Consider the following 13,836-nt stretch of genomic DNA (forward strand, 5'->3'; position numbering starts at 1 on the left):
TAATTCCCCGGCCAAAGTGGCCCCAACTTAAAAAAAAAAAAACAAAGCCAGTTGCCATCAAGTCAATCCCAACTCGTGGCAACCCCATCTCTGTCAGAGTAGAACTGTGCTCCATAGGGTTTTTAATGGCTGATTTTTGGGAAGTAGATTGCCAGGCCTTTCTTTCAAGGTACCCCTGGGTGGACTCAAATCTCGAATCTTTCAACTTAGCACCTGGTTGTGTTAACCCTTTGACTTCCCAGGGACTCCAGCCCCAGCTTAGTATTCTTAAGAGTGTGAGCTTCCTGAGGCAGGGATTTTTGTCTATTTGATTCATGGCTATATCTTCATCATTTAGAACAGTCTAGCAAATGGCTGGTGCTCAATAAATATTCACCAAGAGAATGAGAAGTCTCCTTCTCTGAATATTTTTCCATGTGTGTGAAGGACCAAAATTAGTTTCCAGTGCCTTTTATTTTGCTGGGATGAAACAGGCAAGCCGACCAGAAGCTGCTGGATATTGCTCCCTTTTAATGTCTTCACCCACCCTGGAGATACATGTTCTTGCATCATCTAAGTCCCTCCCCCCACCCACTTTGGGGGGGACTTTAAAGCATAGTTTAAGCATCATGTCATTTTCTTTTCAGTTTGAGTACATGCTCTACTGCTGCCCAATAGTCAAATGTCAAGCCTTTTAGCCTGGGATTCTTCTAATTATGCTACAAGGCCTCGAAATTTTCAGAGGAAAATAAAAACAGCTGTTTACACTCTGTATTAGCTACCTAGGGCTGCTGTAAAAAGTGCTACAAACTGGGTGGCTTAAAAGGACAGAAAAGTATCATCTTACAGTTCTGGAGGCTAGAGGTCCAAATTCAGTGTGTTGGTTCCCTCTGATGCTCTAGGGGAAGATCCATCCTTTTCTCCCAACTTCTGGGAGCCCCAGGGATTCTTTGGTTTGAGGCAGCATATCTCCAATCTCTGCCTCCATCTTTGCATGGCCATCTTCCCTCTGTGTGTCTCTGTGCCTCTTCTCTTTTGTAAGGACAACACTCATATTGGATTAGGACCCACCCCACTCCAGTATGACTTCATCTTAACTTATAACATCTTCAAGGACCCTATTTCCAAACAAGGTCACATTCCCATGTACAGGGGTTAGGACTTCAACATATCTTTTAGGGGTGTAATTCAATTCATAACACTGTCTTTTTAAACATTCCTGTCTAAGGCATTGGGAGAAGATTTTTGAAAATATGAAAGTTTCTTCTTGTTTTCTGAGGGTTCTGAGATGCTCCCTTTGACCAGTGGAGAGAAAATAATGCAATTGGACGTTCAGTGGTGGGTTATTGTGGGCCTTTTCATTTCTGAGCCCACAAGTCACAATTTGGCCATCTTGCCACACAGTAGGGATAGAGAAAGAAGAAGTAAAACTCACAGACTCATAGAATTTTTGGTCTGAGGAGGACACAATTTATTCTACCTCTTTCCTTTGCTAGTAAGGAAACTGAGGCTCAGAGAGACTAAAATGCCCAGTTATAATCATGAGTGCCATTGATCAGAAGCTCTGTAGAGACAGCAAAATGAAGCTATTCCTCAAAATAAGTTTCCTTATCTCTCACTCTCAGTTCTCCATCATCTCTCCTCTCTAATACCAGGATAACTGTGATTAACTATGTCCAAATCAGCAATGTTTGAAAACTTGGTATTTTATAAGGCATGCTGGAAAACCAAGAGAATCACAAATATTATCTTTCAGGAAGTTGACATTGGCATGGAACTGAGTACCTAGTGGGCATTTGAAGTACAATTACTGAAGTAAATTAGGTACATTCTAGCTTTACCTCTAATTGCCTGTACAATACAGCAAAATGCAGCACTTACTACTCATTCAACAAACACTTTTGAGGTCACTGCTCCAAATCAGGCACTTTGCCTAGAGGGGGCCCATGCTGATAATTAAGACATAGGCCTGCGTGCCAAGAGCGTCTAATCCAATGGAGAAGATGGATACGTAATGTGTTAGTTTTCCATCGCTGTGTAACAGATTACCACAAATTTAGCAGCTGAAAACAACACCCATTTATTAGTTCACATTTCAGTAGGTGAGAAGTCTGGGCACAGCATTGGGTTGCTATGAGTTCGAACTGATGCCACAGCAATGGGTTTGGTTTGGCTTTTTGGTACTGAATGCTGGATAAACTAAATCAAGCAAATGAGTCTGTTAAAAATTTCCTTTAAAATATCCCTCAGTGTATTTCCATTGAGCAGTACCTTTAACGTTCTTCCCTGGGGTGAATTTATCCTACTCACTGTGTCTACCAGCTCCTTCACATATGTTGTTTTCAGGATTGATTCTCCTCATGAAAACTGAACTCTGCTTTCTGAATCCTCCACTCACAAAAATATTTGGGCAAATGTAACCTACAGGCAAGGTATATCTAAGTGTATCATGCAAAGGTTTGGCACTTAAAATGCTAGACAAGTAACAGTTTAAGGTTGAAGGCACATGGCTAACTTTATTTAGTTTCCTTTCCACTAAAGTAAGTTAACCATCAGATAATTTTTAGTTATATTTCTAGTATAATTTTACGTACATTTCAAAATTTTTAAATTTGTAAGAATAAACATTCAGTTTTCTGGTGGTGGAGTCTGGACATGATGTGCAGAAATGACACCTCCCAAGAGGAAGGAAAAGAAGGAAGAGCAGGTCATCAGTCTTGGACATCAGATGGCTGAAGGAAAGAAGGTATTTAGTGTCTGCCACATTTTTGCATCCTTCAATGACACTTTTGTCCATGCCACTGATCTCTTTGACAAGAAAACCATCTGCCATGTGACTGGTGGGATAAAAGTAAAAGCTGACCGAGATGAATCCTCACCATATGCCACCATGTTGGCTGCCCAGAATGTGGTCCAGAAGTGCAAGGAGCTGGGCATCACTGCCTTACACGTCAAACTCTATGCCACAGGTAGAAATAGCACCAAGACCCCTGGGCCTGGGGCCCAGTCTGCCCTCAGAGCCCTTGCCTGTTCAGGAATGAAGATCAGGCAGATTGAGGATGTCACCCCCAACACCTCCACAGCACGCAAAGAAAGGGGGGCTGCTGCGGTCACAGCTGTGAACAGGTGTCTTCCCTCAAATTATTGTTAACTATTAACAAACTGCCTATGTGTAAAAATAAATAAACATTTAATATTAAACATTCAAATAAAAATTTGAAAACAAAATAGAAGTGTATGAAGAAACACGTGCCCTTATTAGACAGAGGAGACTAGAATTTAGAAAGAGTTTAGAAAGATAACAGTTGTGCTTACATCTAAGAGGTTATTTTATGGTTGTCTATTGTCTTTTCTCTTATAAATACTGGGACCCCTGGTGACGCAGTGGTTAAGAGCTTGGCTGCTAACCAAAAGGTCATTAGTTTGAAACCACCAGCCACTCCTTGGAAACCCTATGGGGTAGCTCTACTCTGTCCTATAGGGTCACTATGAGTCAGAATCGACTGCATGGCAATGGGTTTGGTTTTTTGGTCTTATAAATACTATAAAAGTCAAAATATGTGTGTATAAAATACTTGAAGAGATAATACTCCCTCCGTCTAAATCAAACTTCTACCCTCTCTTCCCTTTGTCCTCAGCATCATCGTCATCATCAAAGAATCATCTGCCGTTTTGTGTTTTGTTGTTAAATCTGAGTTTGTAGCAAATGTCTGTTCCTATTTGCAGCAAGCAGACTTCATTTCCTTAGAGTCAAGACACCCACCTATGTGACCTGGGACAACTCAGTTTACCTCTTCAACACCTCTGTGAAAGATGAAGAATCCTTAACACTTTAACCCTGAAGAGACTATGCCCCCCCCCTTTATATTATTCAAAATGAAAACAATATTGGACCATAAGATAAAGATCAAGACATCCAATAAAGCTCTGATTCTCCCCAGAATGATCACTTCCTTGCTCTGGAGGAAATATTAAATAAGAAATTCTTTCAACGCATGTGTGTGCATCTGGCTATCAGATAATCCAACGCCACTAGGACTAAAGGCATTTCATACTCCCTCTGACTCTGAAAGTCTATGATTTGGTTGTTATAATTTGGAGAGTGGAAGCAGAGGTGGAGAGACTGATAAACATAAATGGTATCAAGTAAAGCTAAACAAGAAGAAATCATTTTGAGGAGTGGGAAGAAATTAATTAGACTATTTTAAAAGTTAATGAGCACTCTACTCCTTAGGTGTGGACTGTGCATAGTGATTTCTTTCCAAAGAGTACAGTATGTTTAAAAAAAAAAAAGAGTAACTTTACTGTAAAGAAACGTGACAAACACTACCTCAGCCAGGTCATCAAGGTCAACATCAATAATCACAAATCATGTTGATAGTATGCATTCTTGATATGATGTGATAAAAATAGTACTTTACCTCTGTGGTCATCCTCACAATAACCCATGACCCTATTCTAATCACGAGAAAAAACATCAGACAAATCCCGGTAGAAGGGTACCCTAAAAAATCCCTGACCAGTACTCCTCAAAACTGTCAAGGTCATCAAAACCAACAAAAATCTGAGAAACTCTCACCACCAAGTGGGGCCTAAGGAAACATGGTGATTAACTGTAATTTAGTTTCCTGGCTGGGACCCTGAAACAGAAAAAGGACATTAGACCAAAAAAAAAAGGAAATCTGAATAAACAATAGACTTTAATTAATAATAATATACCAATATTGGTTTATTAATTAAAACCAGTGTACATTTCTAATGGAAGAGGTTAATACTAGAGGAATCTGTGTATAGGGTATAGGGGAACTCTCTAGTTTTTTCTAGTTTTTAAATCTCAAACCGCTGTGAAACATAAAGTTTATTTAAAAAACAGATTAACGAGCAATTATTTAAAGTAATAAGGACAATGACCTGATAGCATTAATAATTTTTATACCAGTTCATCAAGTCTGGGCTGGGGGGTGGTGCTGTTATTTTTTAAGTATTAGAAAAGGGGTGCTTATTCAATTCTGCCTCGTGACTCTACCTTGTCTGAATTTTCCTACAATTCTCTGTGATGAAAAGAGTACAGATTGTAGTGTATCTAAACTATTAACCTCCTCTGTACCCTCAAGTTGAATTCACCTATTCTGGGCCTCAGTCACCTGGCACCTCCAATTTGAAATTTACCAGATGTAGTGCATTGAACGGTGTCCCCCAGAAATATCTGTCAACTTGGCTAGGTCATGATTCCCTCGTATGATTGTATGATTGTCTACCATTTTACCACCTGATGTGATTTTTCTATGTGTTGTAAATCCTACCACTATGATGTAATAAGATAGATTAGTGGCAGTTATATTGATGAGGTCCACAAGATTAGATAGTGTCTTGAGGCAATCTCTTTTGAGATATAAAAGAGAGAAGCAAGCAGAGAGACATGGAGTCCTTACACCACCAAGGAAGCAGTGCCAGGAGCAGAGTGTGTCCTTTGGACCTGAGGTTCCTATGCTGAGATACTCCCAGGCCAAGGGAAGACTGATGACAAGGACCTTGCTCCAGAGCTGACGGAGAGAGAAAGCCTTCCCCTGGAGCTGGCGCCCTGAATTTGGACTTCTAGCCTACTGGACCGTGAGAGAATAAACTCTTTGTTAAAGCCATCCACTTGTGGTATTTCTGTTATAGCAGTGCTAGATAACTAAGACACCAGACTTAGAGTATATTTCTCCATAGAAAGAGTAAAAGTTATTTTTATAGTCATACCAAGATTGAATTTCTGGCTGCACCATTTCTAAGCTGTGAAATAATGTTGGGAAAATGACTTAACCTTTCTGAAACTCAATTTTTTCCTTTGTTACAAAGAAAAACCCATAAACAACAACAGCAGCAATAACAACAACATCTTACAGGGGTGTGGTGAGTGAGAAAATGAAACCAGAGCACCTGGCAAATAAAAGTTCTCAGTCAATGACAGTTCATAATAACCAGGGCCATGAAGCCAAATCGACATCACTTCCTTGGGTTATAACAAAATATAATTTCCAGCTCTTTCCTTCAAATCCTCCTTCCCACTTTAATTGGTCACACTGCATCAAGCATCTAGAAGTTTCCGGCCAACAACAGCACTGGTTTGTTATCTGAGTCTTGGTCATTAAGCAAAGTCAGGGTCTTTGTTACTGGTTTCATCACCACTGGCCATGCAGAGAAAGAGTAAGCCACAGTGTATATCTTTGCCTGCCAATGTCCTGTATTCTGAACACAAAAAACCCAGTAATAAATAAATAACACGACAGAGTCAGACAGAGAGTCCAGGCTGGGGAGCGGGAGCGGAGGGCCTCCTTTTTCTCCTTGTTCCGAAGCACCTGCCACAGAAACGGAGGATGGCCCAGGCTGGGGCTTCCTCCCCTCACCCCTGCCCTGCTCCCCTGGCTGCCTCAAACCCCAGCTCCCAGCAACGCCACAGCCCACTCTGCGACTAGAAAGCACCCATTGAGGGGTTGCAGCTGCCAGTGCCGCTTGCCCAAATACTAATAAAGCCTCAACTTCGGTTACAGTGAAGAAGACACACTGTGTTCTTCTGAGCCCCAGTCATGGCTGTAAAACATTAAAAGCAAACTGGCAATTGTTAAACACTGCATGTGTTTACACCCCGAATCTTCAATCACAATGGGCAGCTTCGACTGCCAAAGCCTGGCTTTATCCTGGACACTGAAGTCTGTTCTCTGACCCTCCCCACAGAACTAAAGTTGAGTAAATACCATATCGCTTTGCTTTTGATAGATGTTTGCTCAGAGGGCCTTCAATAGTTGTTTTTTTTTTCCTCCAGATGGGGTTGGAGGGCACATACTTTCAGAATCAAGATGCTGTATCACACAGCTGTGTGTTCAGAAGCTTTGAGACTTTGTAAGCTATTCTAAAAGAGAAGGTCTAAGCTATATGAAATAAAATGTATCCAAACAAAAGTTAAGAATATCTAGGATTCTTTCAAAAAACACTTTGAAGAAAATGTTGGGGGGGGGGGCAGGGTAGTTGGTGAAATAGATTAAACAAAGATAGCGGTGTGGTTAGTTGCTTAAATGGTGTGATGTGGTTGCATTCTACTATATTCATGTGAATTTTTAATTTTTTCTTTCATTTAAAAAATGCAATAAAAAAGTCCCTTTGCTCTCCCTTCTTTCCAGGCCACAGTGCTTGAAATAGATTTTTTTTTTTTTTAATATCTTAGTCTAGTTTGTGCTTTTTACTTTGTTTCATTTTGTATGGGGCTTGGGTTTTGTTTTGTTTTTTTCTGGTAATAAAAGAAGAACATTGTCGTCAGGATTAATTGAGAAAATGAAGAAAAAAGATACAAAAAAGAAAATAAGTATAAGTCTCATGCTTTTGAACTATCACTTATTAGTATTTTTGATGTATTTCTTTTCAATCTTTATAAACACAGACTCATACACACACACAGAAAGAGAAAAAAAAATTTTTTAACGTGCCTAAATGGAGTCCAGTTATGATTAGCTTTATACCATACTTTTTCATCATTGGTGACCACTCCCCATACCATTAAAGAAACTCATTGCTGCCAAGTTGATCCTGACTCATAGCAACCCTTTAGGTATTCCTAAAAGAATAATTTGAAATGGTAATGGTATATTTTCACCCTAGGTTTCTTTACGCCAGAAAAATTTCAGAATAGTCTTCGGTAAGACCTACACCATGCCACACTTAAAAAATATAACAGGATTCTTACATCTAGAGATTACAGAGAAATTTATTTTGCACTAGATATATATTACTTTCTTTAGAATAATGTAAGCATTGCAGCTGGATTCAGCATAGTACTTGGCAAGTTACAAATATAGTAGTAAGAGGTGCAGTGAGGTTCTCACTTTTGAACGTACTCCGAAAGGGAAATGAGAGAAGGAATGAAAATAGAGCTTAAGGGTGGGGTGTGGATGTGGGGAGCAAAGCCAGAAATGGAGGTGGTGACTCAGCTCACACACACATACACACACACACACCAATTTTGCAGGCTTTGCACCAGCTGACGTGATCACTGTTTCTTAATTAAGAACTTCAGACTCAAAACTCAAAAGGCTCAAGTGAAAATCACAAAGGTTAAGAAGAAGTGGCATTTTGGGAATACAGAGGAAACCGTGATGGCAGGCAGATCCAAGGACCAGCTATTCAACATCTATTGAGCACCTCCTACACACAGAGCTGTAGCCTGGACATGAATACCTAAAAAATACCTACAGATGAATAAATAAGCTACAATGCTTGACCCCATGGAGCTTATAGTCTGATGGGGAAGGCAGGACATAAGCAAGTCATTTCAGCACAACGTTGGAATTGCATATATAGAGAAATGAATGAAGTCCTATAGGAGCCCGGCAGAATAGAGGCAAGGGTTCACAAGAAGAAGATCAGGAAGTCATCAAAGAGCAAGTAACCTTGGAACCAAGTTGAGAATAATGAGACCTCATGAATGTGGGGTAAAAGGAGAATAATGGGGAAATTTTTACACCTGGGTTAGCAAAGAAAAGCAGCTATGTCTTCAAATGTCTCCCCCCCGCCCCCCCCCCCCCGCCATGGACTTGGAACCTCATGTTATTAGATACAGACTTGTCTTCTTTTTCCATAATAGAGATATTTATGAGAAGAAAGACAAACTTTGATATGTTTATATATATTCCATATAAATAGACTTACTTTTTGAAGAAAACCTACTGTGAATTTGTTATCTAGATAACCTGTAATTCCCTTATTTCTTTTTTTAACCACAGGGTGTATTAAACCACCTATAGTTAATACAATCACAAGAATACATAACTTCTCACTTGTTTCATTCATTAGTCCTAAAACCCAAAGACCTAGAGTGGGTTTTATGTTTATTTGCTGACACCCACCTCTCCCAACACACACACGCACACACTCTACTGACATCCCCTTTGCTGTAGAGTCAATCCTGACTCTTAACGACCCTAGAGGACACAGTAGAACTGTCCCATAGGGTTTCCAAGGAGTGGCTGTTGGATTAGAACTGCCAACCTTTTGGTTAGCAGCCTGAGCTCTTAACCACTGCACCACCAGAATATTAAAAGTCTGATGGCAAAGGGCAGGTGACAGAGCAGGTAAACACGTCCAGGATGAATTCAAATTTTAATAAGATTAACCTTTTTTTTTTTAAAGAAAGTTTAATTGATTTTTGAAAACTACCATATTTGCAAAGCTGATTTTGCACTTTTAATTCTCAGACTAATTTTTTTTTAACTACTTTGCAGCCTCCCCCAACCTACATAATGACTCTTAAGACAGGTCAGAACTATAATTACAACTTCAGAATAAACCAAAACCAAGCAGCATCGTCACCTGTTAAAAAAGAGCTATTTTCTGCTGTGGCAGAAATGACAGAAACTGTCATTCTTGGGAGTTGGATCATGCTTCACCCTCCAATTGAGTTAGAGTGCTTAAATCTTGATAAGGGTGGGAATACCTGTGAATTTATGATGCGGAGTCATGTGCGATATGACCTGGCCGAAGGGGCAGGAGGCAGGAGTCTATCCTTATCTTCCCATGTTTTTCCTCTGATCACCAGGCCAAAATGCATTTCACTGTGGTTAGAGTAAATAAAGACTCAGGATGACTTTTTTTTTCCCCTTAAATAAAAACAAAAAATTCAGTTGTCCTGAAAAGCACTGATAATGTAATATAAAACAACAGTAGTTGTTACTTAAGGAGTCATCTTGTTTCATTTTTCTTAAATTGATTTTTTTTTCCCCCTGAGTTACTCATGTTGCACAGATATGTTTCTAGTTTGAGAAAACATGGTTAAACCACTTTTTAGGGCTATACTTAAAAAAAAGAGGACACTGTAGAACATTCCGTAATTAGGTAAATTATACCATTGTTATCTTTCTCTGTGAATGGGATACACCCACTGGAAAAATTCTTGGCAATATAAATGTTTCTATGATAACTTTACATTCTGAATTAATTATTTTAAGAATAATTTTGGTGAAGACACTGTTCTGGTTACTCTTGGTATGTAGCAAATTACCCCTAAAACAGGTAGCTTAATACAACCATTTGATTCTGTTCACAGTTGGGTGGGTTAGGAGTCCAGGGATGGCTCAGCTTGGGCAGATTTCACTTGGGGTCTCTCACGCAGTTGCACCCAGAGGTTGCCTGAGGCTCCAGACATCTGGGGCTCAACTGGGCTCCCTTCCAGGCTGGCAGTTAATACAGCCACAGAGAGCCCAGCAGGGCTGTTGACCAGAGCATCCACAAGGGTCCTCTCCAGCATGGTGGTCTCAGGGTAGTCGGACATCCTTCATGGCAGCTAGCTTCTCCCAGAGTGAGTGTTCCAAGAGAACCAGGCAGAAGCTGCATGGCCTTTTCTGGCCTAGCCTCCGAAGTCACATAACGTCACTTGAGCCAAGGTGTACAGGAAGTCCTGATTTACTATGGGGTTCCTTTCCCATGACTCTGTCTTAAGTCGGTTCTAATGTAAGTCATATACTTCTTTTTTTTTTTTTTTTAGTTTTTATTATCATTACTTTTTCCTATCAATATCTTTATAAATCCAATCTTTGTCTTTGGGGTTGGAAACATTACCTATAAACTTATTGATATGACATTGACGAATTACCTGCTGCGACATTGTATGTAGTACATATTACTAATGATGAGATGTTAAAAAAAAAGGAACAGTCATGGTGTGATTGGTAGTATCTTGAACAGGTAGTAAGTTGGTAACTGTTTCAGAATTTGCTGACATGTTTTAAAACTGCCATAGATGTGTTTTTCTTTAAAGATAACAACTTAGTCTGTATTATGTTAAACTAGCAACACAGATCCTCCTCAATACCCCACAAGTTTGTGAGTTCATTTTGTACTTCCAGAACTTAGTACAGGGCCTCTGCTATAGCAAATGTTCTAAAATGTTTGTTAAACTGAACTAAACAGAAGACTTACAAGCTAAGAACCCCTGCCATCCAAATGAAGGGGAAGGGACTTCGGCTGCCAAATTTTTATCTTTGATAAGTTGCTGATGATGCTCTTACAGAGATAGAGAACAGGAAAACTTGGGTTTTTAAAGATAAAGGAATCTCGGAAATCCTGGTAGTCTAGCTCCCCTCCTCCTCCCTCCCAAGCTTCCTCACTCCACCCCAGTTTTACAGCTGAGGCCCAGAGAAGTTATGTGACATAACCAAGTGACAAAGGTAGAACCTCTAGCCAGAAAGTCTAGTCATCCCTTCTTGCCATTACAAAGTGTTATCTATTGTTGTTGGTCACTGTTTGTTTCGGGTTATGACTTTAACAAAAATTGTAGGTTTGCCTGAGTTTAGATCTTTTACACAGTGAGATGAGACCTCTGCCAACAGGTTGGTCTCAGCAGGAGTCCTCTTTCCTCCCTGACCTATCTCTCCATTCCGTTGGAAAAATAAAGAAAAGTCCCAGAAAGATCCGACCAGGAAGCCAGGGGACTCCAGAAAAACTAACTTTCTGGCCTTTCATGTCTTGCAACAAAATCCCCTAGTCTCTAATTCTGGGGCAGTACCTCATCTGGAAGACTTCCTGTGATTTACTAAAAGTCTGCGGGGAAATGGAGATGTCCCCCGAAGCTGCCCACACCTGTGACAGAGGCCAGTTTTACTGGCCTACAGAATTACCAGGTGGTGCCCACACCATGAATATATCACCATGTAAGCTATTTGGGGTCAGGAAAGCAGAAAGACCAGTCATCTAACTTGCATCACAATGATACGGTTTCCTCAGAACAGTATTTTTAAATGAATCGGAACTGACTCCACAGGCAACTAACAACAACCAGAACCCAGTTAATTAGCACAAGGAAAGAAATCACACCTCCACCTTTGCAGTTTCTGCAGCTTCCTTTAGCAAAAGATGGCTCTCGGCCTTAGCCTGCGTCAGTGACATATTCAAGACTTTTTCAGTTGAGTAAACTCCACATTTTATTGGGAAAAGGCAAATGATAGAACTGGTGTCTGGGACTTAAACTGATTTCTTAGGTTAGAATATTCTTTCTGATATATTGTTCTATTGTTACAGCTTTAGGAATGAATTGACTCCATGCTTGTAAACGTGCCTGGTACAATGACTTTATGCTAATTCCCTTTTCATCTGCCTGACACACTGAAAAGTGAGTAACTCATGTTTACAACGTTCACCATTTCTTTAAAATACGATTCTTCATCATCAAGGAAAAAAGTCAATAACTTTTGGCCTCCTGAATTTACTAAGGTAGAAAAATCTTCTAGGCCTCTTCTCTGAGCACTAGTCAAATTGAAATTTCAGAAGAAATTTCTATGGTAATAACAGAGATGGCTTTCTGGTTAACCCTGTTTTACCAAGAATGTGTAATGTATCCAATTCTCTGAGAGCCTTCAGGTTTTATTGTACACTCAGAACATTTCATTTCAGCATATGTGAACACATGAGAAGCCCCCCTTTTCCCTGCCTTTGTAAATGTGCTGTGCAGTGGTAACTCCAAGATGTAGGGAAGAAGATGTTCTGTGTAGCCTGGCCAGCCTCTGTGACCAGCCTACGAAGGAATGCTGGTGCAAAGCTGTCCATTTTTATTCTAGGAGGTGAAAGGGTTGCCTCCAGAAGGATAGCAGGTCAAGGAGATGGTAGCAGAGCTTCACAGACATCAAGGACATTGTAGTGCATGTAATTGGAATACAAATCATCAGTTCAATTACGATTTACCTAAAATCCAGGAATCATAAATGTGCTTCACTTTGATCTTATTCAGAAACCCATAATCATTTCTCATTCGATGGTAGAAAGTTCAGCTTGTGCAGTGGAGGCTGTGTGCTGCCATAGCTAAGAGCATGAGTCTACTGGGATTACAACTGCAGACCTACCAACTCAGAAGCAAAAATGGGGAACCTTGTAGAGATCTTAGAGTAGGAAAAAAATGTTAAAAAAAAGATGACAGAAAAAGCACTTGTGCTTGTTGTAGATAGATTTCATCCTATTTGTAATTATCATGCTAAATAGATTACATCTAAATAATCTTATATATAACCTATGAGGTAAGCACTATTATTATCCCCATGCCATAGTCTGGAAACAGATGCATAGTGAACATAAGTAACATGTCCTAAGTTCATGTAACAAGTAAATAGCAGAGCTGGGATTTGAAACTAGGGAATATAGTTCTAAGTCTAACTAGCAACTAGGTTTCTCTTAGTTGAGTGAGTCCTCCCCTGCCCACCTGAGAAATCCCACAGTCTACTCCACTGACCCCACAAAGGTGCTTTCTTGCACTGCTAAGTTCCATGAGGATTCCTGGGCAAAGGTTCTCCTTTTCTGCTCTGAGGCCATGCCCCTTAAACCACAGGTGGAGGTCTGTGAGGAATGAGATGGAAGACCAGGATATGGTTGGGTCGGAGACCCCTCCACCAATCCCCTGTCTCCTACCCTGAGGTTTTTTCACACCCCATTTCCTCCCTCATACAACCCACCATCATCCATATGTCTCTTATAATTCCGTATTGCCCATTCTACTCAAGACTTGGATTTCCTTTTGAAGTTTTTGCTACCTTTGTATGACACCAAAAAGCTTGGTGCTGAATTTTGATTTCCACTGCCAGTAGGGCTACCGTTACTAAACATTACCCTTCTCCTCACTCAGTCACTCAACATATATAATGAGGGTCTTCTCTATTTCAGACATAAAGAGGGACTGGAGATACAATGACAAGGAAAGTAAACATGGTCACTGCCCTCTCAGAGCTTATAGTCTAATGGGAAGATAATCCTTCTTCAGAGAATTACACACATAAATGTTAAGCTATACTGTGACAAGTGGTACAAAAGAAGGGTGCAGGGTTCTCTGAGCCAGAAGGGGTAACT

The 13,836-nt window shown here is 40.2% G+C and overlaps 1 protein-coding gene across 1 annotated transcript; it reads left to right on the plus strand.

The window, feature by feature from the left end:
* Positions 1-2,644: 2,644 nt before the first annotated feature.
* On the plus strand, positions 2,645-3,750 carry LOC126066521 (40S ribosomal protein S14-like). Its single transcript, XM_049867662.1, has 2 exons — positions 2,645-3,105; positions 3,618-3,750. The coding sequence occupies exons 1-2, from the start codon at positions 2,648-2,650 to the stop codon at positions 3,748-3,750; spliced, it is 591 nt and encodes a 196-aa protein (XP_049723619.1). The 5' UTR covers positions 2,645-2,647.
* The last annotated feature ends 10,086 nt before the right edge of the window (positions 3,751-13,836 follow it).

Source organism: Elephas maximus, chromosome 2 (genome assembly GCF_024166365.1).
Source record: "Elephas maximus indicus isolate mEleMax1 chromosome 2, mEleMax1 primary haplotype, whole genome shotgun sequence".
Taxonomy (NCBI): Eukaryota; Metazoa; Chordata; class Mammalia; order Proboscidea; family Elephantidae; genus Elephas; species Elephas maximus.